The 27,083-nt window shown below is 44.4% G+C and overlaps 1 protein-coding gene across 1 annotated transcript in view; it reads left to right on the plus strand.

The window, feature by feature from the left end:
• Positions 1 to 14,070: 14,070 nt before the first annotated feature.
• The window catches only part of spata17 (spermatogenesis associated 17), a 66,295-nt gene continuing 53,282 nt past the window's right edge, over positions 14,071 to 27,083 (plus strand). The window contains exons 1-6 of the mRNA XM_042325492.1: positions 14,071 to 14,285; positions 14,590 to 14,679; positions 15,624 to 15,705; positions 17,076 to 17,126; positions 20,422 to 20,525; positions 25,866 to 25,989. Of these exons, the coding sequence (XP_042181426.1) occupies positions 14,218 to 14,285; positions 14,590 to 14,679; positions 15,624 to 15,705; positions 17,076 to 17,126; positions 20,422 to 20,525; positions 25,866 to 25,989 (519 nt within the window). The 5' untranslated portion in view covers positions 14,071 to 14,217. The remainder of the gene's footprint in view (positions 14,286 to 14,589; positions 14,680 to 15,623; positions 15,706 to 17,075; positions 17,127 to 20,421; positions 20,526 to 25,865; positions 25,990 to 27,083) is intronic.

Below are 27,083 nucleotides of genomic sequence, written 5' to 3' on the forward strand. Positions count from 1 at the left end.
ATGTCCAAATCCCTCCTTTTTGTTTGCGCGTTTAGTACACAATCCAAACTCAAGAGGCGCGGGCAAGTCAAGGCGAAAGTTCAAATGAAAAGTCATATTACAGTTTGTAGAAACATGTCAAATGAAGTATAGAATCAATCTTTAGGATGTTTTTAACATAAATCTTCAATAATGTTTCAACTGGAGAATTCCTTTGTCTGTAGAAATGCAATGGAACGCAGGTCGCTCTAACGTGAGCGAGTGTGATCAGCTAATGGCACTCTGCCAGAACCATGACTCAATCAGCTCTCATTCCCCTCTCCTTCACAGTAGAAGCCTCAAACAAGGTTCTAAAGACTGTTGACTAGTGGAAGCTTAGGAAGTGCAATATGACCCCATAGACACTGTATATTCGATAGGCAATGACTTGAAAAACTACAAACCTCAGATTTCCCACTTCCTGTTTGGATTCTCTATCCAAATCTACTAATAATATGCATATATTAGCAACTGGGCCTGAGTAGCAGGCAGTTTACTCTGGGCATTCATCCAAACTACTCAACACTGCCCCCCAGTCCCAAAGAAGTTAACTAATTTCCAAACGAGCTTCAATGCCATACAACACTCCTTCCATCTCCAATCCAAAATGTTATCTAGAATCGGCTTCCTATTTCGCAACAAAGCCTCCTTCACTCACGTCGCCAAACATACCCTCGTAAAACTGACTATCCTACCGATCCTCAACTTCGGCGATGTAATTTACAAAATAGCTACCAATACTCTACTCAGCAAACTGGATGCAGTCTATCACAGTGCCATCCGTTTTGTCACCAAAGCCCCATATACCACCCACCACTGTGACCTGTATGCTCTAGTTGGCTGGCCCTCGCTACATATTCCAGACCCACTGGCTCCAGGTCATCTACAAGTCTATGCTAGGTAAAGCTCCGCATTATCTCAGCTCACTGGTCACAATAACACCCACCCGTAGTGTGCGCACCAGCAGGTATATCTCACTGGTCATCCCCAAAGCCAACACCCCCTTTGGCCGCCTTTCCTTAAAGTTCTCTGCTGCCAATGACTGGAACAAATTGCAAAAATTGCTGAAGCTGGAGAGTTATATTTCCCTCACTAACTTTAAGCATCAGCTATCAGAGCAGCTAACCAATCACTGCAGCTGTACACAGCACATCTGTAAATAGCCCATCCAATCTACCTACCTCATCCTCATATTGTTTTTATTTACTTTTCTACTCTTTTGCACACCAGTATTTCTACATGCACATCATCATCACTGCACATCTATCACTCCAGTGTTAATTTGCTAAATTGTAATTACTTCGCTACTATGGCCTAGTTATTGCCTTCCCTCCTCACGCCATTTGCACACACTGTATATAGACTTTCTTTTTTCTATTGTGTTATTGACTGTACGCTTGTTTATTCCATCTGTAACTCTGTGATGTTGTTTGTGTCGTACTACTTTGCTTTATCTTGGCCAGGTCGCAGTTGCAAATGAGATCAGGTTCTCAACTGGCCTACCTGGTTAAATAAAGGTTAAATAAAAAATAAAAAATATATATGTGAACTCCATTTAGTATGATATGTTACATTAGGTTATTTTATGAATGGAATAGCGGTCATGCAATATCATGGGAATTAGAGGACGTACAATACCATACGATTGGATGATGTACTCATGATCAGGGCGGATGTATAGTATTGCACATCTTTATCTGAGACCAGGTTGCTTGTTGCGCCATTACAACAAAGGAGCATTACAGGGATCATTTACGTTGGCGGTTAGGGGAACTATCAACAAAGTTTAGGAGAACTAAAACGACAAAGGTTAGGTGAATTTATGAATTGGGTTAAGTTTAGAAAAAAAAGGTTGGAGGAAGGCTTAGCTAAAATGCTACAGATGTCCCTGAAGCGACTCAAACAATATGCCCACCTATCCTCTCCCGACCAACCTCCATATTTTTGTTTCTGTTTCAAGTAACCAGACCATTAGTAGGCATCATAAATCTTGGAGGTGCTCATAAATGCATAAAGTACATTTTGTTTGGCTCTGAGGCCAGGCCTGCTACAATAGGCAATAGCTTAGGTGTGAGATCTAGTGAGAGAGTGAGAGTGAGAGTGAGAGAGAGAGTGAGAGAGAGAACTGCTGGTTTTCCATGAATTCATGTAAATCACGAGGCTCATTTGAATTTCCTGTGCCGCATGGAAATTCTCTGCGACAACAGGGTGAGCAAATTAAGATACTACATATGTACTACGATGTAATATTACAGGACATGAATGCTAGCATAGAATAGTATATTAAAGCTAGTGAAAGCTAGCATAGAATAGTATATTAAAGCTAGTGAAAGCTAGCATAGAATAGTATAAAGCTAGTGAAAGCTAGCATAGAATAGTATAAAGCTAGTGAAAACTAGCATAGAATAGTATATTAAAGCTAGTGAAAGCTAGCAGTGAAAAGGAAGTGTCGAAGAGCCTCAGTTGACTTCTCCCACTAATCAGACTCTCACTGGGACAAGCATTCTTTTATAGACAGACGTGTAGCAGTGTTTCCCATTTCACACAAACACACACAAATACAAACACAGACAAACACACACTCGCCCACACACACACACACACACACACACACACACACACACACACACACACGTCTGTCATTGTGAGTAAATGACTTTGAGGAGGCGAAACTCAACACACACACAACCAACACTATATGTCTGCCACACACAGGTGCACAGAGACATGAGGTAAAACAGACGCTGGTATGATCTATTTTTCATCCCGGCTATCAATAACAGTTTAAGTGCATCATAGCGGACAGCTCTCGTCTCTGTATGGTTACGGCTCCCTCCCTCCCTCACCCCCTCCTCCCCCCTCCTCCTCTCCTTTCTGCTTCGGAAGCCTGTGATTCCCGGGAACGGGGAACCGTCTATAAATCACAAACAAACACATTTCCTGGAAGAGAGCAGGGATTGAGTTAACCTCTTCTTCTCCTCTTTCCTCCGCTGGCTGGGGAACAGGGTTAATGTAATGTAGTGGATGAAATGCATGGTGATCACCGTGATGAGACAGTGTGTATGGGTGTCTGTGGGTGGGGGGGGGTGTGTGTGTCTGTGTGTGTGTGTCTCCCTGTGTGTGTGTCTCTGTGTGATACTAGTGAACAAATTACTTTTTGTGAACAGCGGGACAGTTATGTACCAGAGACTGACAGACAGACAGCAGGGGAGTTACTGTACCAGAGACTGACAGACAGACAGCGGGACAGTTATGTACCAGAGACTGACAGACAGACAGCAGGGGAGTTACTGTACCAGAGACTGACAGACAGACAGCGGGACAGTTCTGTACCAGAGACTGACAGACAGACAGCAGGGGAGTTACTGTACCAGAGACTGACAGACAGACAGCGGGACAGTTATGTACCAGAGACTTACAGACAGACAGCAGGGGAGTTACTGTACCAGAGACAGACAGACAGACAGCGGACAGTTATGTACCAGAGACTGACAGACAGACAGCAGGGGAGTTACTGTACCAGAGACTGACAGACAGACAGCAGGGGAGTTACTGTACCAGAGACTGACAGACAGAGAACAGGAGAGTTACTGTACCAGAGACTGACAGACAGACAGAGAGCAGGAGAGTTACTGTACCAGAGACTGACAGACAGCAGGACAGTTATGTACCAGAGACTGACAGACAGACAGACAGCAGGAGAGTTACTGTACCAGAGACTGACAGACAGACAGCAGGAGAGTTACTGTACCAGAGACTGACAGACAGACAGCAAGACAGTTATGTACCAGAGACTGAGAGACAGCAGGACAGTTATGTACCAGTGAGTGACAGACAGCAGGACAGTTATGTACCAGAGACTGACAGACAGACAGACAGCAGGAGAGTTACTGTACCAGAAACTGACAGACCGACAGCAGGACAGTTACTGTACCAGAGACTGACAGACAGACAGCAGGAGAGTTACTGTACCAGAGACTGACAGAGAGACAGACAGCAGGAGAGTTACTGTACCAGAGACTGACAGACAGACAGACAGCAGGACAGTTATGTACCAGAGACTGACAGACTGACAGACAGCAGGACAGTTATGTACCAGACAGACAGACAGACAGCAGGAGAGTTACTGTACCAGAGACTGACAGACAGACAGACAGCAGGAGAGTTACTGTACCAGAGACTGACAGACAGACAGCAGGAGAGTTACTGTACCAGAGACTGACAGACAGACAGCAGGAGAGTTACTGTACCAGAGACTGGCAGACAGCAGGAGAGTTACTGTACCAGAGACAGACAGACAGCAGGAGAGTTACTGTACCAGAGACTGACAGACAGACAGCAGGACAGTTATGTACCAGAGACTGACAGACTGACAGACAGCAGGACAGTTATGTACCAGAGACTGACAGACAGACAGACAGCAGGAGAGTTACTGTACCAGAGACTGACAGACAGACAGACAGCAGGAGAGTTACTGTACCAGAGACTGACAGACAGACAGCAGGAGAGTTACTGTACCAGAGACTGACAGACAGACAGCAGGAGAGTTACTGTACCAGAGACTGACAGACAGACAGCAGGAGAGTTACTGTACCAGAGACTGACAGACAGACAGACAGCAGGAGAGTTACTGTACCAGAGACTGACAGACAGACAGACAGCAGGAGAGTTACTGTACCAGAGACTGACAGACAGACAGCAGGAGAGTTACTGTACCAGAGACTGACAGACAGACAGACAGCAGGAGAGTTACTGTACCAGAGACTGACAGACAGACAGCAGGAGAGTTACTGTACCAGAGACTGACAGACAGACAGCAGGAGAGTTACTGTACCAGAGACTGGCAGACAGCAGGAGAGTTACTGTACCAGAGACAGACAGACAGCAGGAGAGTTACTGTACCAGAGACTGACAGACAGACAGCAGGAGAGTTACTGTACCAGAGACTGACAGACAGACAGCAGGAGAGTTACTGTACCAGAGACTGACAGACAGACAGCAGGAGAGTTACTGTACCAGAGACTGACAGACAGACAGCAGGAGAGTTACTGTTCCAGAGACAGCCAGCCAGCCAGCCAGCCAGACAGACAGACAGACAGACAGACAGACAGACAGACAGACAGACAGACAGACAGACAGACAGACAGACAGCAGGACAAAGGAGTATAAATACCACAACAGATGGCAGTCCAACTCTATTTTACCAGTAGTCTTCCGCTGTTGATTCGTCTCAATAAATGAATCTTCCTGATCAATAATGTGTGTTAATTCCCTCCCATCTCCTCCCTAAACACTCATAACTCACTCCCGTCAGCCCCAGTCAGCTCCTTGTACAAGATTAGGTGAGGCTGATCATAGACGCTGATATAAGCTCAGTTTGTGTTTGCCTCCTAATGGTTAAGGTTAGGATTTGGGGAGAGTGATTTAACTTGTCCCTGGAGTAAACTGATACTAGTTGTGTGATGTATTTGAAGGTAAACTGGTAGAACTAGTACACTTTCAGAAAAAAAGGTTTTTAAACAGGTTCTTCAGCTGTCTCCATAGGCAGGGGTGTCAAACTCATTCCACGGAGGGCTGAGTGTCTGCCAATTTTAATTTTTTCCTTTCAATTAAGACCTACACAACCAGGTGAGGGGAGTGCCTTACTAATTAGTGATCTTAATTCACCAATCAAGTACAAAGGTGGAGTAAAACCCCAGCAGACATTCGGCCCTCCGTGGAATGAGTTTGACACATGTGCCATAGAACCCTCTGAGGAAAGGATTTTACATGGAAACCCAAAATAGTTCTACCTGGAACCAAAAGGTTTATACCTGGAACCAAAAGGTTTCTACCTGGAACCAAAAGGTTTCTACCTGGAACCAAAAGGTTTCTACCTGGAACCAAAAGGTTTCTACCTGGAACCAAAAGGTTTATACCTGGAACCAAAAGGTTTCTACCTGGAACCAAAAGGTTTCTACCTGGAACCAAAAGGTTTATACCTGGAACCAAAAGGTTTCTACCTGGAACCAAACGGTTTCTACCTGGAACCAAAAAGGGTTCTTCAAAGGGTTGTCCTATGGGGACAGCCAAAAAACCCTTTTAGGATCTAGACAGCACCTTTTTGTGTAGTGGAGTGGAGTGGAGTGGAGTGCTATTTGTAGTTAAACCAGCAGCACTAGTAGTGTTATTTATTTGAAGGTGAACCAGCAGCACTAGTAGTGTTATTTATTTGTAGGTAAACCAGCAGCACTCATAGTGTTATTTATTTGTAGGTAAACCGGCAGCACTAGTAGTGTTATTTATTTGTAGGTAAACCAGCAGCACTAGTAGTGTTATTTATTTGTAGGTAAACCAGCAGCACTAGTAGTGTTATTTATTTGTAGGTAAACCAGCAGCACTAGTAGTGTTATTTATTTGTAGGTGAACCAGCACACTCATAGTGTTATTTATTTGTAGGTAAACCGGCAGCACTAGTAGTGTTATTTATTTCTAGGTAAACCAGCAGCACTAGTAGTGTTAGTTATTTGTAGTTAAACTAGCAGCACTAGTAGTGTTATTTATTTGTAGGTAAACCAGCAGCACTAGTAGTGTTAGTTATTTGTAGTTAAACTAGCAGCACTAGTAGTGTTATTTATTTGTAGGTAAACCGGCAGCACTAGTAGTGTTATTTATTTGTAGGTAAACCAGCAGCACTAGTAGTGTTATTTATTTTTATAGGTAAACCAGCAGCACTCATAGAGTTATTTATTTGTAGGTAAACCAGCAGCACTAGTAGTGTTATTTATTTGTAGGTAAACCAGCAGCACTAGTAGTGTTAGTTATTTGTAGGTAAACCAGCAGCACTAGTAGTGTTATTTATTTGTAGGTAAACCAGCAGCACTAGTAGTGTTATTTATTTTTATAGGTAAACCAGCAGCACTCATAGAGTTATTTATTTGTAGGTAAACCAGCAGCACTAGTAGTGTTATTTATTTGTAGGTAAACCAGCAGCACTAGTAGTGTTATTTATTTGTAGGTAAACCAGCAGTATTAGTAGTGTTATTTATTTGTAGGCAAACCAGCAGCACTAGTAGTGTTATTTATTTGTAGGTAAACCAGCAGCACTAGTAGTGTTATTTATTTGTAGGTAAACCAGCAGTACTAGTAGTGTTATTTATGTGTAGGTAAACCAGCAGCACTAGTAGTGTTATTTATTTGTAGGTAAACCAGAAGCACTAGTAGTGTTATTTATTTGTAGCATCCATAATTAAGGTCTGGTCTTAGAGGGAGGGGGCCGACATCTGTTTTCTTCCTGCACAATTAGCATAATTAATTAACATTAATCAATCCAAACAAATTATTTTTTAACACCTAGAATAAATCACGGGGCATCTTTCTCACCACTGGCCCAGTCTGCTGAGAACAGGCTCATTGATCAACAACAAATGAGACAACGCACCGCAATGAGCCGTATTGTATTCCTGCATCTGAAGCACACCCCGATCATTAGTCAGACAAAACAGATGGATGGAGGGGTAGAGCGAGCAGTCTTCTCCTCTTTTTCCTCTCTTCCCTTCTCCGTCTGTCCCTCACCTCGTCACAAACACACTTTTAGGTGATAGAACCGCTAAATATGCTAATGCTAGGAGAGGGGAAGAAAGGTCAAAAAAGCATTTTCCCGGTTAAAATGATAAACACCATTGAACGTGCACACGCACGCACGCACGCACAGAGCCACATAACCACGAGCACACTCATACCAATAAACATAGATTCCAATGTGTGGTGAGGGGTTTATGAAGAGACATGGAGAGGCCTGTGGGGATTCCAGCCCCACACAGGGTGCTATATTGCTGCCAGCTTCCTGCTAGTCCGATGGGTTAATCACAGAGGCAAGGGGAAAGGTGCTATCTGCTCCACACACTGCCACTTTTATTGATTCCATTTACACCCCGAACGCCGCCATGACACTCCTTTAACTATTAAATTGGCCCAAAATAGATTTTTCCATTTTACGCTGCAGAGACAGGGAAAACATTAGAGCAGAACCCAAGTGATAGAAATGTATCAAAAAACAGATGAACAAACATTGGGGAAGATTTATTACCAGCGTTTTTTAATAAATGGGAGGAGGATGAATTGATTTTGGTTGGAGGTATAAGCAACAATTTATTGGGTGGGAAGAAGCATTATTTTCCGATTGTTATCAAGCTACAGTAAAACTGATTTGTGCCCTATTGCGTTTTATGGATAAAACGGCAGAGGAACCTCCGATGATTTAGATGGAATGTATTAATCAGAGGCAGCCACTGTTAACCATACATCTAGAACCAAAGAAGGGCTCTGACATGTCATTCTGCCTGCCTATTTTGGCGGCTCCATCTCCCTGCCTTTCCGCGCCGGCGGGGACACGCTCCTTTTTAATGTTATGGGGCTTCAAGTAGCTTTTAGTCACCCATGCGGTAAATAAGTGAGGATTAGGGCTGTTTATTGTTTTCCTGCCCCTGTAGCGGTGCCAATCCTTCACACGGCTACCATTGTGACCTCCAGTGACTCTCTGCGACAGAGGCTTGTCTTTAGCCGGTACACCAGCTCTCTCATTGTCAAGACAACACTCCCACAGAAAGAGAACCTTCAGTATAGATGCAATAGCTACGCATTGTTTTCGATGCTGCCGTCAATTGTTTGTAGCAACATTTTGACCATCATGGATTTCAGAGAGGATCCTTGCCTTGTAGAAAGGAGCAGAGCGATTTCAAATAGGACGTACCATACAGAACCCTTCTAGATGACAAATAATCCAGGTATAACCCACAGAAAGAGAGCAAGAGAGGAGCAAAACATTTCGGACTGGTTTCCCGAACCCAGATAAATAAACCTACTCCTGGACTAAACTAAGCATGCTCAATGGAGGATCTCATAATGGCCATTCATGGGAGGAATTGCCCATTACATTAAGACCAGGGGTCCCCCAGACCTAGACGCATTATTAAAGGACAAAAAAACACTGCCACATTGGCCTAATATGGAGAAACCCAGAGCTCTCTAAAGCAAAACGTACGGTAAACAATGACAAACTGTTTGGCCAGGGCAGAGGACAGAAACCCCTTTAGCACCAAAAATAGGAAGTAAATAACCTCCCTACAGAAACAGAAAGGGCTATGCAGTGTGACTGTGTGAGTTTATTTGAGTTGATTTGATAGTTAGATTGGAGAAGTTTTCCCTGGTAATGGTGTTTTATGCTGTGTGTGTTAGTTAGGCCTGCCTGGTGTGATTGGGGTTGAGAAAGCTAATCTATCAGGGGCAATAGACTCCCTACAGGCCAGCGGAGGGAGGGAGGAAAGGAGAGAGGGGGGACGGAGGGAGAGTGAGGGGGAAAGGGGGAGAGAGAGAGAAAATCAGGGAAAGCAGAGAGGGACGGACAGAACGACAAATTCTCTGGAAAGTGCTCGAACAGGACATACACAGGACAACACCTGCACACACATTACACATGATAAAACAATCACAGACATATGCTGGGGTAACAACGCTGCTGAGGTAAAGATACACCCACCCACACACACTTGAAAACACATATATACACCCACACACACACACACGCACACACACACACACACACACACACACACACACACACACACACACACACACACACACACACACACAGAGAAATGGGATCAGGGGCCTAGGTACCTCACGGCTGAACCATATCCACAGAGGCCTAGAGAGGGCAAGGGTCAAGGTCTTTACGAGGAACCAAACCTCCGCTTTGAAATATAGACACACACACACTCTCTCTCTGTGCCATAAAAGATGGATTGCAGTGCTGACTGGGGATCGCACAGATTAGGTTCAATTCCCAGCAATTATAGTCTGTTTCAGGAAATGAACTGCTAATACTGCTCTGAGAACTGCTAATACACACCAGTTCAAAATACTTTGCTGTTACTAGAGAAAATAATCTGAGATTATAGAATTTGACATTATAACATAAAATAAAGCCAATCTAAAGAAAACTGAATTAGAAGTGATGTGACACACACACACAATCATAAAGTGCCAACACAAACACAAACCCAAGCCTGCACGCACACGAACACACACATATGCACACTGATGGACAAACAGCGCTCTCTTAGCAAGCTAACAAGAGAGGAAGACAGACAGGCCAGTGTGTGTGTGTATGTGTTTGAGTGTATGTATGCAAACCTGTTTATGTGTGTGTCCTTGTGTGTGTGTCAGTTCTGATTGCTCATGACTTCATTAATCTCTGCACCGCGGTTATGATTAGCTTTCCAAGCTACGCTAGAGGACGTCCAACCCCTCACCTGACAGGGCGGTGGCACAGGAGCACACACACACACACACCCACACACACAGGTCTATGGTCGTCGCTGCCATGATCCCCAATTAGTCCTGGCAGAGAGAAATGGATGGCTGCCACGAGAGATCCAACCGCCTGCCACGGCTACACTGGGGATGGATGGATGAAGGGATGGAAAAGAGAAGAGAAAAGAAAAGAGGGAGACACGTAACCCTGTAGCCATGTAGACTGGCTACTGTTATTGGTGTTTTGTTGTCTGTGTTGCCGCCTTTGTTCAGGCCCTGGCTTTTAATGCTCTAATACAGACACCCTGCCATTACAGAGAGAGAGAGAGAGAGAGAGAGAGAGAGAGAGAGAGAGAGAGAGAGAGAGAGAGAGAGAGAGAGAGAGAGATAGAGTGAGAGAGTAGGAGAGGGCAGAGAGAGAGGGAGGCAGATAGAGAGCACGAGGGAGGGGAGTGGAAGGAACAGACAGAGAGAAAATATCAAAAGAGAGAACAATTGATTTCTGAATCATAAAATGATATAGAGGGAAGGCAGGCAGTGGTGGCTCAGATGGAAGCTATAAGCCCGGTGGTGATCAGAGCAGGATAAGATTATTCATTTTCTCTTCGGTCCGCTGCAGAGTCAGGCCGCGCAAATATCTCTTTTCCATTAACCACCCAGGGTATTATTTTGGCCACATAAAGCCAGTCTGCTTGTGATGAAGAGAGGGAGGGAGGGAAGGATGAGGGGGATAGAGGGTCAGTGGAGACTGGAGGGAGACTTAGACAGCAGTCATGCGTCTCTCCTCTCCTCTGCTATCCTCTCCTCTGCTTGGCTCTGCTCTCCCATCCGCTCCTCTGTTAAATTTGATCCAGTGAGTGACACAGTGATACAGTGAGTGACACAGTGATACAGTGTGACCCCTCAGCTCGGGGAAACCTCAATCAGAAGCCGACAGCCTTTTTTTTGCGTACATCAAATGCAGGATCCCCCGATCTCCTATTATTGCTACCAAGAAAAATAAAAGGGAGGGAGGGAGGGTGGGGGAATGTCTAGAGTCACTTGGATGATGATGGGGGTGTTCACGAGTGGGGAGGAGGCAGAGAAATAATTGTGTGTGTGTGTGTGGTGATGAATTTCCCGCTGTGACGGTGGGGCCGGCAGCAGCGAATGTCCTTCTGAGTGGGACACACACACACACACACACACACAAAACACACACACACACACACACTGAGGATCATCATCAGACCTGCATGGTGGCGGCCATCTTAACAGATCACCCCTGTCTGCACGCACTCCGCCACAAATAATGACAAAACACCCCAACATTAAACTATTTTAAACAATATCCAATTCATTACCCCCTCCCACCTCCTCTATGGGCAATGGTGAGCTAATAAAGATATCATTTTTATTTTACTCCGCCGGCAAAATCACACTTTTTATCCATTAGTAGGATATTAGGGTGAGTTGAAGGGAGGGATGAGAGAAAGAGAGATACACAGAGAGAGAGAGAGAGAGAGAGAGGTTCAAATTGGTCTAAAAGCATTGGGAAAGAATGGAAAACTAGAGGTATAAAAAAAAGTCATAATGGATTTCAATTAGGTGATCCCTGGGATGTGAGGGATGCCTAGCCACATGGATTAATGTGCTGCAGGCAGATGTTTAATAATGGTAGTCTGGTCCTGGAGAGAGCACTCCATCCACCACACCCCATGCCCCCTGGAACACACACACACAGTCTGCAGACAGACAGTGAGCGCTGGGGTGGGGAGGGGGAGCAATGAGCTGTGTGAGAGTGTTTGGCCGCGCGTCTGTGTATGTCTATGTATGCGTGCACACACTTGTTTATGTGTGTGAACGTGTGTGTGTGTGTGCGCCGTGTCTGTCTGTGCGTGGGTGCATATGAGAATGCGTGCACTTATGTGTGTGTGTGTGTATGCCTGCATGTGTTTACCAGCTATATGAGCAACCCTGGCCCCAGCCCTTGTGGCCCTCATTAAGAGACAATGGGCAGGAAGGAGGATGAGTGTTCTGGCTGTGAGAGGTGACCAGAGGATTGGTAAATGACATGCACAATGTGGCCCTAGCCTGGAGCTGGCTATTTCATCTGCCTTACCTCAGTAAAGACCACGGCTTACACACACAGGCCTAATGCAGGCCTATGGCACAGTGGGCAAAATAAAGTGTATATGGGTTAGTTGATAAGTTATATGAAAAAATTGTATAACGTTAGAACAATATAATATATAAAGATATGTGTGCCTGTGTGTAATTGGGCACATGGCTGTATTCACACTGTTTGGGGAGGTGTTGAGGTGTGTGTCTGCATCTCCGGCGGTCTCAATCTGGGCAGAAGTGGGTCACCTGGCGCCGTGTAAACAGCCTGCCTCTCCACAGCCTCTCCAGGTGACACCTCATCAACGTGCGCCAGGAGTGATGGCTTACACCCGTCTGCCTTGTCAAAACAACACTTCCAGGGCAATTACCAGGGTGGCCAGCCCACTGCAGCCCCCGATGGATGGGCCTGGCTGCCATGGGGTCACCCTTCTCCCCATAACTCTACCGGCCAGCACCACAGTGGAGGGACAGCAAATTGGCCTGCGTCTTTCCGCTTGCTGAGCCCGTCCTCACTGGTTATCTGTATTGCAGGAAGGGAGGGAGGGAGGGAGTGAGGGAGGAAGCTGGCGGATGGACACCTTGCCTCTATTGCCAAGGCAGAATATTTGACGTGTGGATAGGAGGGAAAGAGGGGAGGGAGGGATGGAAAGGGGGGAAGAATAAACTGATAACTCTGTGATGAGGGGCGATAACGTCGGGATGGGAGCAGGCTGAGAGTTGGTGAGCACTGACAGATCAATCGTCACTCCGACATTCTGCATCCTGGGATCTGTCAGCATTTAAAACGAGGGAAAGAGAGTGGAGCCGAGAGAGAGAGAGAGAGAGAGAAGGAGAGAGAGAAGGAGAAGGGGAACGTGACCAAGAAGAGGCGCTCTCCACAGAGGTAGATGTTCAGTGGCTCAATGTGGTGATTGAAAACCGTCAGAGCACTGACAGACTGTAGAGAACAGAATAAGTATGACTTCGTACCTGCCTGCAGTCCTCCATTTTCAGTGTTGGCCTAAATGCTTGTTGTGAGGCAGGCAGCTCAATGGCAAATAGTTGAAGTTAACTAAAGAGTGTTTTGCTAGAAAGTTTGTATTCCAGCTGTTCTTATGCATCTTATTTTTCTGGATCGATTTTGTAAAATGTCAATTGAACTGCCTACCGCTATCACCGTGCTGTAAACCTAAATAAAACACCTGACTTCATCTAAAATATGTTGTCCAGCACTTTCCTTTGCCATGTGACATGTTACTTTCTCACAGCAGGTAAATATAGGTATTATATAATAATAATATAGTATTATGTTAGTAATTTAAGTCACATACAGTAAATAATAATAATCCATCATCATCCATCATCATTTACCTTCATTTTCTTGCGGTAAATATAATTGATAAAACATATTATTTGAAAAACACAGGTAACCTACACAATGCTTGCAATATTCAGATAATAGATAACTATCATTTTCATATAACGTTCAAATGCACTTCCCCCATCTGATACAATTCCCTGGGCAAAGGCTACAAGTCAGAGCAAAATGCAAGGGTGGAAAAATAAATGCACACACAACAGCGTCCTCTAGTAATACACAGGTCCACGAATGTTTTTTTTTCCTGTGCTTATTCAGCCAAACAACGGCCAGACTACCTTACAAGTTGGCCTCTGTCGAGAAGAGAAAAACATTTGACTATTGCCCGGTGCTCATAACTTTCCCACCCCCATAGTAGAGACGCGCAAAACGAAAAAGGAAAAAACGGTTGTCTCTCTCGTTGTCAAGGGAACATGTAAACTCTTGCGTCTCGGTCCGGAGAGAGCATGGCTAGTTTGGTCAGGTTGCAGAATGAGATCGAACGAATTAAAGAAGAATATTTCACCAGAAACAGGTAACGTTCATGCAGCAGTTGCAGCATGCACATTTAACTTGTCACCAACACCCTGTAACACGGTGAACTATTTCTAACAGTGCGAGCGTAACTGTTTTAAAGTTGAGAGGGGGGAAAAAAGTAGCTACTGTAGCTAGCTTACATTAGCTAGCTACTGTACCGGTAGCTAGCTAGTCAGGCAGCTTTGCTGACAGCAACAACAACAACAGCGGATGCCTTTTATAGTATGATGAACAGACATCTGACTTGGTTGAACCATGCATGCTCGTAAATTTCTGCATTTGCTGTGTTGGCGTGAGTCTAGGATAGCCGAGGAGAACAGACAGAGAGAGAACGAAGCAGCCATCCTAATACAGAGTTGGTTCAGGGGATGTCAGGTGCGGGCCTACCTCAGGTAAGAGATGTGTGTGGGAGTTAAAAATAGCTCATTTAGTTGCAAAAGGGTTTTTCCTAGTACATAAATTAACTTTGACATTGTAACAATAATTATAACACAAACTCCTAATTTCATCCCCCGAACTATACATATTATCACGCGTGCAATTTCAAAGAATGAATACACACCTAATTTGTAGTATTCTTTATCAAAACACTGCACCTTTTCTTCACCCCAAAATAAAAATTGACCTTCAGCCGCATTACCCTGAGAAGAACCCCCACCCCCCAAAACCTAAATGATCACTTTACAGTATGAAATGACCCCCTCTTGGTGTTATAGAGATGTGCAAATGGCTGAGGGAAATAAAGGCCTATTCCACTCTCTGCCTTGTACTGTGACCCTAACACCATTTTGCAGGGTCAGCTGACAAACCTCTAGACTGCAGGTTAATCCAGATTACTTTAGTTAATTGATCAATGTGTTAAGTGGCTAATTAGCCACATTTTGAGCTTCTTAAGTGCAACTCCCGGGTTACCATATCCCCCCTATAAGCATTGATTTTCTGGGCATATAAATGGCCTTTTGGAAATTGATGGCCTCGTTGAGGCTGGAATCGCAGTAGACTTGTATTTAGAGTATGTTTGATGATGAATACAAATGTCCGCTTGCTCTGGGAGCCATGATCGCTGGACATAATTGAAAAGCCTTAAGTAAAGGTTGCTGTGCATTGTCCTGTGTGCAGGGGGGTGGAATATCTCTTATCGTGACCTCTCAACTCAACCAAAATACAGATTTTTACATATTTCTTTCCCTTTCCTTTTTTCTGCAAATTATCGGCAAGTCGAAATACTAGTCCACATACTGTACATAGTATATCCCATATTGTCTTATACCAATACATTCATCTCTTCATATTTCTTCTTTGTAAAAGCATATGTTTTCATGACCATTTCTCCCAGTCACCTACACAGGAAGGCCACCATTATTCAGAAGATATGGCGAGGATTCACAGCAAGGGCACATTTCAGACAAATGGTGAAGGTACGTTAGCCGCTGAAATGCTACGGATATATTGATTATGTTACGATAGCATACATTAAAATTCAATTGCTATATTCAGAAGCCGCAACTCTGACCTGAAGACATATAATTCACCTATTACACATTTGGAAATTAGCACTTAGGAATACGAAGTCATATGGTATGGAATTGCGGCTCTATCGCTTCTGGAATGCATAAACGAGAGAGGAAGAGGGTAAAGAGGGAGGGATGGTGGGAGGGTTTAGATTAGCTCCAACTGCTTCTTAATTGAACAGATTGTTGATACAAAATCCAATCCCCACTGCTCTCACGAATCATTTTCTCTGGATTGAGTTTTGTAAACAAATCACAACAGCTATTTATCACCTCCTAAATTGACTGTTTGGTAAAGCATAACTGCCAGGCACATTTGGGAAGCTTTCACAAGCTGGAATCTGGGGATAAACCCTGATTTAATGTTAGGTAAAGGACATGTCACCAGACACACACAGTATCTGAAAAAAAAAGAGAATCTCATTGAATCTCTCAAAATTACCAAACAACGTTTTATGAGTTCAGACTTTGCAGAGTTATTATAAATGACTCAAAACCAACACCCTTATTTTTCCCTCTGAACTCTCATCTCCGCATTAGGCCAAACTTCCTCTCGTCTTTCACGTCTTTGTCTTCCTCCCTGAGCGTTCCCTTTTTCTTATGTCATTATTAAAAAGAGACATGTTTGACATATGAATTCCTTTTATATAGTTCTCTCAAGTTTGCTCCTGTCAATGTGCCTCCAGTGGTCTGGGCACAGTGGAACGAGGCGTGAGGCGAGCCGTGTGAATATTCTGGCCTTTGTTAGTCTATCCTGGCTGGAGCGTCATTGGTTATCAAACCCAGCGGAGAGCGCTGGACCATCATACATCTCCATTAGCTCCCAGCTTGACTACCATACATTTTCTTGGCCTTGTCTGCATTATGTATTAAGAGAGGAGCCCCGTCCCCTCAATACAAAGTCTGACTTATACCTCCCTCTCCCTCGACACACACACACACAGACACAAGCTTGCATGTGCACACACACTCTTTCCCTCCCTCCCTCCCTCCCTCCCTCCCTCCCTCCCTCCCTCCCTCCCTCCCTCCCTCCCTCCCTCCCTCCCTCCCTCCCTCCCTCCCTCCCTCCCTCCCTCCCTCCCTCCCTCCCTCCCTCCCTCTCTCTCTCTCTCTCTCTCTCTCTCTCTCTCTCTCTCTCTCCCTCTCCCTCCGTGGTGTCTATGAGACTTATTATGTATAAGGTATAAAGACTTCTTTATCTCCGGGCTGCTCAGGACAGATCAGAGAGCCTGGATAAGGCGACAGAGATGTAACGCTGTCTCTCCTTTTGTTCCCAGGCCGCATATTTTATCATGAAGATGAATTTCTACCACGAGATGTCCGTCAGGGTAAATATCACACTGTCTGTTTTAGCAAATGGAGAGTCCCCTGGTCTCACAATGTGATCCCCACAAATTGTTCTTCAGTGCTGCTTCATTCCACCACCAGTGTCTCTGTCCCTTTGTGTGTGTGTGTGGGGGTACTTCTACCTATATACCATACAGGAATTGATTCTAATGGAATGTTATCAGTATTCATTTGCATTGGATGGGCAAAATTCTTATTACATTTAGTCTAGATTTTAATACGCAGTTTTGATCAGACAATCCTATTTAAATGAAATTCAGGTCTTTTTCCGGATCAAAAGGGGTCTTAGGTGGTGGGCGTGGCAGGGGCGTGGCAGGGGACGCGGTCGTCCCGTCGGCGCTGCTGAATCTTAGAGAACATTTTGGACACCTCCATTTTAGCGGTGCAGCGACATTTTAGCATTTTTGAGCCGATTCACTGCAATTCGACACATTTCTCTACTAAAGGTAGACTCAGCGATTTTGACGTAGATGCAGAAAGTAAACGGTATAGTGGGTCAATTTACGCAAACAACTAAGAGCGTCGAAGCGCGAGGCTCAACTTCTCTGCTGTTTTGGTGCCCTGCTTACCACGCTGTGAACAGCATGAAGCGAACTTGTGCACAACCACAGATACTGCGTGACTGTATGGGAGCCTTGGCAACGTCATTTCGCTGAGTCTACCATTAAGCTGAGACAAATTTGAGAAGTTTTAAAGCAAATTTCCTGCAATTCTATTTTGCCATGCAGCTGAGAGAAAATGTTGTGGCTTTAAAGCTTATTTCCAGCAATTATGTGTTATTTTGCTCAAACATAATAAGAAAATCTATACTGCTAATTTTTGGAATTTTCAATTGTCCCTGACTGTTTAGCTTTTATCTTGGTAATAGTTACTTATCAAAGATTATATTCTTAAAAAATATATAGGTCCATTTCTACATACTTTATACGTTCAGTCGTTTAAGTTAACGTTGAAAGCATTTTTCCATCCCGAAAATGAATTAACACTGTTTGGACTTTGGCGACCCAAAAAAACACTTAGGTCCAAGGATTTCAATGGCAGAAAAATCTCTGAAATTATATTATACCCTTTTGCACAGGAATTTATGTTGAAACTAAATGTAATAGTTGTACTCAGTTATGCTAAACCAGTCAGGAGAGAAGTTAGCATGTTTAACATTATTATTAGCATTTTAAGCTAAGCTGTGACAAATATCTGATTTAAAACCTTTTCTGCTGGCTTTTCCTCTAGAGCAGATCTCTCTGTCACAGCCCATATCGTCATAAGTCCCATTTGACCAGTTTAACAACTCCTACCACACAACCTATAAATCAAAAGCCTTTGCATTTGAGTGACGCTTTGGCACTTTTATGCGAGGATATCGCATTGAAACCTTATATTTTACAATTCCATATAGCCGCTCTTTTCCACCCCAAGTGAAATTGTTAAAGATTTTTTTATAAGCCCACAAAATTCTATGCTTTATTGAACAAGGGCATATTACCAGTGAGTTGTTTGGACATTCGCTGAAACCACTGAAATTTGAGGAAAAGTTTTATGACAGACAGTTATCCAAACACATAAAGAAGTCCATGCGCAGTGTTTTAGTCAGGCTCATGTTACATGCAGCCATCTGGGTCTGACCAAGTCCCTGAGGTCACGGGACCAAAGGTTAAAGGTCATGTCGGCACTTAGAGGAGAACAGAAGCTTCGCAGCAGGATAGACCTGCTTTACTACTCCTGTAAAACATGTCATACGTTCAGGAATCTGAATGGATGTCAAAATCTGATCAAATAAAACATTTAAAAAAAGGAAGGATTATTGTAAAAATGGTTGTTGTAAAATGCTGGGGGGTCTTGAAAGGCCTATGTGTGTGTGCGTGCACTAGTCATTCAAATTATACAAAATGTTATCCTCAAATGAAACAAATAGGGCCTCGTGCTAATGTTTTGGTTTTAATTCATATTAATTTCTTTCAAAAAAAATATGTTTTACGTAACTACACGATGGTATTTGTAAGTGGGAAGATTTAAATTGACATGTACTGTACACTGCTGACCATATCAGCAACTCTCATATTTGAGTTGTTTTCTTCTCCACCTTCTTACATCACGATGAAGTCGGGTTTAAACCTGGTCGAATCAATGCAGTGAATCACCAGCCCACCAACTGATGAGAGGGATCTAGAAGAAACAAGCGACAGTGACACCAACATGCAGTACAATCATGTTTACTGAGATGCTGTTTTAGAATCATCTACACTGAAAATGTTGTGACATTTTCATGGGTAGTGTGTCCAACCCACCGGAGTGTAGACGCAATTTTTAAAAGGGCCCACTGAAAAAGCTGCATGCACAAGTGTAGTAAACTTTGGACCAGCGCAGAGTATGTTGTGTGTGATAAACTCAGTCTCTTACTCGTGCGTGTGTGTGTGTGTGTGTGTGTGTGTGTGTGTGTGTGTGTGTGTGTGTGTGTGTGTGTGTGTGTGTGTGTGTGTGTGTGTGTGTGTGTGTGTGTGTGTGTGTGTGTGAAGGACATATCCACCCACCGCCTCTCATTGACCAGGAAAAAAGATACAATCATCTCTGAATCCCCTTGTGGCACTTCCTTTTCAATCAATTTTTATTCTAGTCCTTTTTCTTCCTCTTCCTCCGATGTCTTTATCATCGTCGCTCTAGCGGAGGCTAATGTATTAGCACGTTAATAGAAAACAGTGTTTACAAGAGGCCCAAGACTTTTGATTAGATTTAACCCGGCCAATATGCATCATTGATTTCACTAGTCAAAAAAAGGTCAACAAGAACTTTGAGTTGCGAGCCGGGCAATTACTTTATTTAAAATGATCTATTGACTGCGGATCAATCGCAATTCTCATTTTGGTCTTATTTATTTTTCTCCTGGCTCCCCTCTTCTGATAATTCTTCTACCTGCTATTGTTTAATCTTTTAATTAGAGTGAAGGACATCCACTCCCCTCTGTTTGGAGATCTGGCCCCAGCTTAGGGGCACACTCGTTGTGTGTGGGTGTTTGCGTGTGTGCGTCCATACCGTGCATGCGTACTTGTGTGTGTGTGTGTCAAGTCAAACTGACATAAATACAAGGGACCTCTAAAGCAAGTGTTGCCAGTCCAGTTTGCATAAAGTTGTATTTTATACCCCCCCAAAAAAAACTGTTTTTCTGAAGATCAACCGTTGTAGTGATGTTGACACTAAAATTGTCATTTCGGTCCCATCCCATCTAACTGGTGGATTGTTAAGTTAACTATAGATGTGTGTTGCTGTGTTTTTCTCCGACAGATACAGCAGAGGTGGAGAGGTTACTGCGTGAGGAAATACAGCCATAACTACTACGCACGCAAGCGATACATGGAGGGACTGGCCCGCAAAAACAAACAGATTAGGTACTATACATTAAGAGGACTGATAGAAGCCTATAGTCTATAGTAGGTAACATACCAGAGATATTAACAGAGATAAATAGTCCGTGTCGAGCTATGTACTATACAAATGTCTCTGGTGAGTTCTCTATCCCTTTCTCAGTCGATTCAGAACATACCCAATTATATATTCATTATTCCAGTTTGTATATTTATTTCGGAGGATAAGTTGTAGGGTATTGGAATAGATGTGTTTTCTTTACAGAGTGCTACATCACTCCTCCTATTGGCCAGTCTTTGTCGTGTGAAAGAAAGTCTGAGAAGGTCTGGGTGTTATGTTAATGTGTATCGTGGCACCAAGAGACTCCTATTAGTTAACATGGAGCAGACTTTATGCTTAACAGGAATTCACTCTGGGTGCTTGGGCAGAGATGAATTGATCTGATTAATCTAGAGGCGGAGAGTATGATCGCTATACATGTGTACCGGTAACCTGAAGGAGAAAAAAAAGTATTCAGAAGTGCCTTGGGTGGCCAGCGAACGACGTGACGAAATGAAAAAAAATGTGCCTGTGATTTTTTTCAGCGAGAGCTCTGTCATTAATAAAACATGCTAGGCTCCAGGGGCCGAAAAAGATGCCATCATTTATTTTATACAGTAAAAAAATATATAAAAAAATGTACGTTTAAGTCACATTTTTTATGTCGCTAATATATTTCCGTGGGGGGGGTAAAAATATCTTAAGGCTTCAGCTAAAATTAAATGTAAATTTGTTAAGTGCTCGTCGGATCACTGACTTCCCCCCTCCCTCCAGAGGTAGGCAGGCCTGGTGAGAAGTAATGATGTTTGTCACCTCTGAGTTGTGTCACCTCAGACACCTGCACAGCTACAGCAGACCTAGGTTATACTGGTATGTGTGCAGCTGGATAGCCAGGGACATGATGGGTTACGATAGAACCTGGTTACATTTGCATTTTCATGACGTCTCTGTAAGATTGTAGCACGACAACCCACACGTCACCTGTCATCTTTATGAGCATTTGTTAGTCCTCAAACACAGTGGTTCTGTGGTGTTGAGAGGGTGACACCAGGTAGGTGACAGTTGTGACGTTTAACCTGGAAACCTGCTTCCCCGTTTAAGGTATAGGACACACAAAATGGCCAAATACGTCGAGATTTCAATTAGGCCTGTTCCCCTATATTCAGCCTCGGTATTTACCAGTATTTATCTGGACTCATAGGCCAAATATGATCTGATTCATAGACCAAATAGGTTGTTGGGAGGCAGACTATGTGCTGTGATAAACTGGCTGTGGGTGAGAGTGGATGAGATGGTTGTGGGTAATGTGGGAGATATCGGTGAGAGTCAGGACAATGTTGCCATCTCAATGTTTTCCTGTCTATCATTCCCAGAGTCACACACACACACACACACACACACACACACACACACACACACACACACACACACACACACACACACACACTCACACGGCCATTGAGCCCCTCCTCTCTGGCTGCTCCTCTCCATGGAGAGGTCGTCCTCTCGCCAGTTAATCACTTGTTTATTTAGTGCTTCTGGGGCGCGATCAATTAACGCAGCGCCACGTTTATTTAAAATATCCTTTCTGTGTTCGCCAGGGCCCCTCGGATCTCACACTGCCCGATCACTCACCCCGCAAAGGTCCGCTTTTTAATCCGCCTCTCCCTCCCTCCCACCATCCCTCCACCCCTCTGTCTGTCCGCTGCATAAATTATTCAAAGTTTTACTAATGGCTCCCATTTAGTGCAGGCCGACTGGCCTGGCATGCCAATGACGGGAGACGGCCCGACGGGAGGACCATCTCTTTCTCTCTCTCTCTCTCTCTCTCTCTCTCTCTTTCTTCCTGCTCCTCACTGACGGATCTCCCCATACAAAACCATCTGTGTCATTTCATTAACCGCACCGCCCGACGCGCTCTCTCTCTCTCCCTCCTTCCCGCTCTCCCCCTGGCCGGGGTTCACCATGTTAGCGTGTCCATCTTCATGGAGCTGTCCCCTCCTGCATAGCCTAATGAAGTCAGGACCTCTCGGCACCACTGTAATTCAAGCGACTAGAGTTGGTGCAACACAACAATTTATCACTTGTCAGGAAGACACTTAAAGTTGTGCTGCTTAATAAGGGCATCCTGCGAGCCTGGGCAATTAGGAGGGAGCCGTTTGCATATTTACTAAATGCGGAGTGTCATTGCCACCACGGCCTGTTGCCTGCATGAATTATTATTCTATCTGCAATAAACAGCTGGGTAATTATTACTGCCATAATCAGATAAATTCTCTCTGTAATGTTCTAACGTGGCAAAATCTTTTAACTCATCGCGGACTGAGGGAAATTTATGGACTCGGAGTGGTGAGGCTGAGGGATTTTACTCTCTGTGTGGCGTCCCGGTTCTCGGCTCAAGGACATCCATGAAAGGAGATCTGGGAGGACCGGTCCTCCAGTTAGCTCATACACACTTCCTGACTCTACACCAGGGGTGTAGAGGAGGTCACGTACACACTGGCTTTGATTGGAGGGTTTTGTCTCCGTGTGAAAAGTCTGTTGCTCTCCAGTTCAGTCACTGACTCGTTAGGAAGTACCTCGCTTACAGGAAGGAAAGTGATGAAAAAAATATTGCTTTTGGTTGTCATCACTTTTTTTTTTTTTTTTTTTTTCCAGTTTTTGGGGGTTTGGTATTTTTGTTGAAGTTGACACCTCATCCTGGAAATCCTCTGTTTCTTCTTGTTACAGGAGGGAATCTGTTGAATAAACAAACCTGGTTAACTTCTGTTTTGGGATTCTATATAATTGTAAATAATTGTAGTAAACTTGTCCTGTTGATGGTGATGATGTTGTGTGTCCTCTGCCGTGGTAGGGTTAAAGGTTGGTCAGGGTTGAGGCCTGCTCTATTAGAGGTCATAGGTCAGAGGTCAATATATCGAGTCAGACACTGGAAGTTAATGGACTGCTGAATATTCCCTCCCTGCCAGCTATTGAATTATTTAATTGGAACAATTAAAACAGCCAATCGGCTTGTACGGTCATTAAATATTTAGGAGAGCCAATTAGCTGCTCCAGTGTTGGCCTGGAGGCCGGACGGGCAGGCCTGCTACCCCACCCCGCTACCCCACAATGCACCAGGCTATGATTTCCCCATCACCCCACTCTACCCGTACCCAGCTCTATGTCCCAAGATTTTAACTATAGGTAAAGCAGCCGTATGATGTCTTTATCCTGTAATACACTGTCATCATCCTCATAGTTTCAACAGGGGCAACAGAACAGCTGCTGGGATCTGACAGTTCACGTGTACAACATGAAAAGGAGATTTGTGTTCCAATACGGATCCAACACTGTTGATTTAGAAATGTTTTCATTGAAGTAGTATTTCCTTGACATCCTATTGGACCCTTTAAACAGGTTAAATGTTGTTAGCAGTATTTTGTCAATTAGTTGTATGTATACTCATATGTTATATTTAATTACCTGTTTTTTGTTTATATGCTTTGTAATTTATATACGTATACGAAGAGGCCTATATGATTTTACAATGAAAATGTTCCCTGTTTCATCAAATCACGTCAAGCTTTATTTAAAGCAGATTTAACAGTCTCGACACGTACACAAGACATACAAAAACAAAGATTAACAATGTCTAACAGACAAGTACAAATTCTCATAAAAGACAGATTTGTAAGAATATATCACAAATATCTAGAACATCTAGTACAACTACGTTATTGTACACTCTGACCACTGTAATATTTCTCTCCTATCTGATTTTTCTTTCCTTAATTGCTAACTATCATTAATGTGCTTCGACGGTTTAAGTTGAGCACGAGACAACTTTCCTAAAAGAGAGGTCAACCCCTAGAAAAGTGTTCCGACTAACTTCTGCCCAGCTTTGACTGAACTTCTCTCCTGTGTGAGTTGAGTGTTGAGGACACGGAAAGGTCACGCGTGTTGGGCTGCTCCCGTGCTCCTCCCAACCCCCCCGCCCACCTCCCCATGACCATCAGAAGTAATGAGGGTTGTATGTTCTCCTGCTCAGCCGTGACACAGATCGAGGTCCCTTCAGCCGTTACAAATCTGTTTGGCTTTTGTCCACTACACCGCAATTAATAATAAACCTGGGATATAGGGAGACAAAGGTCACCGACACAGCCACCAGCATACAGCGATGCGCGCACCCACACACACACACACACACACACACACCGGTGGCCGGAGATGGCGGAAAAAGAGAGGGGAGAGAAACCTGAAACAGACTGTCCCACAACTTCATCTTTTCACATTAATAAGCAATTTCCCCTTCACCAGGTGGCCAAATGGGGGCCACGCTACTCTGCATATTTCATTTATTTTGTCATTTAATCTTGTGTGGAGGGAGGAATGAAAATGCTGCGACGCACAGGGAAATGGTGGTGATTTTTAAATGTCAATATGGCGGTGTGTGTAACCTTACGTTAGGCCGGTACGAATATCCTCCTTTGTGAGCACATAATTGAAAACTGAGAGCAGCTTGGGAACGAAAGCCTGATGAGCAATGGTTACCTTTTTTTTTCTCTCGCTTTCTGATGAATTGGATGGGCTTTTCTTTTAGTCTAATGTCTTTGTGCGTGTGTGTGTGTGTGTGTGTGTGTGGTCGCGCATTGTCATGTCCGTTTTGTGTGTGCGCCTGTTTGACTGCGCTGTTGCGTTGTGTTTGCGTGCGCGCGTGTGTATGTTTTAGTAATTGTTTCCGATTCCCCTTAAGTTATTACCCCACACAGTAACAGTGTGTGATTGTAAAATGAGATTGCGTATGGGCTTTTAATGTGTCCCATTTAGACAGCTCGGATAGCAGATGTCATGGAGCGCCCTGGCTATACTGATGGAATATATTCATCATCCCACGGCCTGGCACGCTGAAGGCTTCACTCTCTCTCTCTCTCTTCATCTCTCTCGCTCCCTCCCTTTCTCTCCCTCTCTCTCTCCCTCTCTTTCTCTTACTCTCTCTACCCCTCTCTCTCTCTCTCTCTCTCTCTCTCTCTCTCTCTTTCTCTCTCTTACTCTCCCCCCGCCCCCCTCTCTCTCTCTCTCTCTCTCTCTCTCAGCCCTGATTGGAGTCATTAAGCATGTGTTTCCTGCTAGAGGAGAGATCAGGGATTCACTTGTAGCAAGAAACTCCCTGATCCCTGATCACTGTGTACTCAGTCTTTCTCCCTCACACACATCTGCGCACGCACACACACACAAAACACACACACACTCAAGCGGGTAAATGGTCACTAAACAAACTGCAAACAATATTTCCTCTCTCTGTGTGTGTGTGTGTGTGTGTGTGTGTGTGTGTGTGTGTGTAGGAGGGATCTGGAGGAGTTTTCAGAGTTCCAGAGGAGAGAGAGGGAGCGTATGGCCATGGAGAGAGAGGAGCAGGAGAAGAATGTCCAGGCTCAGAGGATGCACTTCCTACTCAGCACAAAGCAGGTACACACACACACACACACACACACACACACACACACTGAATTCAGAGAGCCATGCGGACAGCCACTGCCACTGACAAGCCTTCATGTTCCTTTTAGCGGGGGTGGCATTGGCAGTAATTGAGAAGGGGATGTATAATTTAGGGGGCACGTCCAGTAGTGTGTGTGTGTGTGTGTGTGTGTGTGTGTGTGTGTGTGTGTGTGTGTGTGTGTGTGTGTGTGTGTGTGTAGGCGGCTGTAGGTATCTGCTGAGTGGGAGGTTTACACGGCTGCTCTTTCTCCTGGCACCCCGGTGTGCTCATAATGAAGATGAAGTAGTGTGTTGCTGGTCAGTGTGTGTGGGTGTGGGTGGGTGTGTCTCCACCAGGTAGTCATTTCCTTGGTGCCTGTACACTCTTTTCGTCGTCATCATCTTTCCAGCAGATTCTGATGTCTGTGTCCGTCCGCCTGTCCACTTACCGGTCCTGCTTCCATCATCACCCCACTCCGGTAAAGGGATGTTCACACGGGCGTCATGACAAACGTTGCCCGGGAATCATTGGGTTTGAAAAGGACCGGAACTGTGACATTTGACCGAAGCTGTTAAAGATGGGGCATAAAAGAGGCTGATTGTGAGAGAGATGGTGAACGAGAGAATGGCGCTGGGCTGTGCGTATGGCGGGAGAGAGGAGAATGGCGCTGGGCTGTGCGTATGGCGGGAGAGAGGAGGAATGGCGCTGGGCTGTGCGTATGGCGGGAGAGAGGAGGAGAAGGAAAGAGAGTGGAAGAGAGATGAACAAAAAAGTGGAAGAGTATAAAAAAAGTGAATGTCTCTCTGTGGCACTGCGCTGTGAACACGGTGGGAGAGAGAGAGTAGAAGGAAATAGCTATAAGAAAATGAGAGGGAAGAGAGAGAGTAGAAGGAAATAGCTATAAGAAAATGAGTGGGGAGAGAGAGTAGAAGGAAATAGCTATAAGAAAATGAGAGGGAAGAGAGCGAGTAGAAGGAAATAGCTATAAGAAAATGAGAGGGGAGAGAGAGTAGAAGGAAATAGCTATAAGAAAATGAGAGGGAAGAGAGAGAGTAGAAGGAAATAGCTATAAGAAAATGAGAGG

The sequence above is a fragment of the Oncorhynchus tshawytscha genome, linkage group LG08, assembly GCF_018296145.1.
Source record: "Oncorhynchus tshawytscha isolate Ot180627B linkage group LG08, Otsh_v2.0, whole genome shotgun sequence".
NCBI classification, from domain to species: Eukaryota; Metazoa; Chordata; class Actinopteri; order Salmoniformes; family Salmonidae; genus Oncorhynchus; species Oncorhynchus tshawytscha.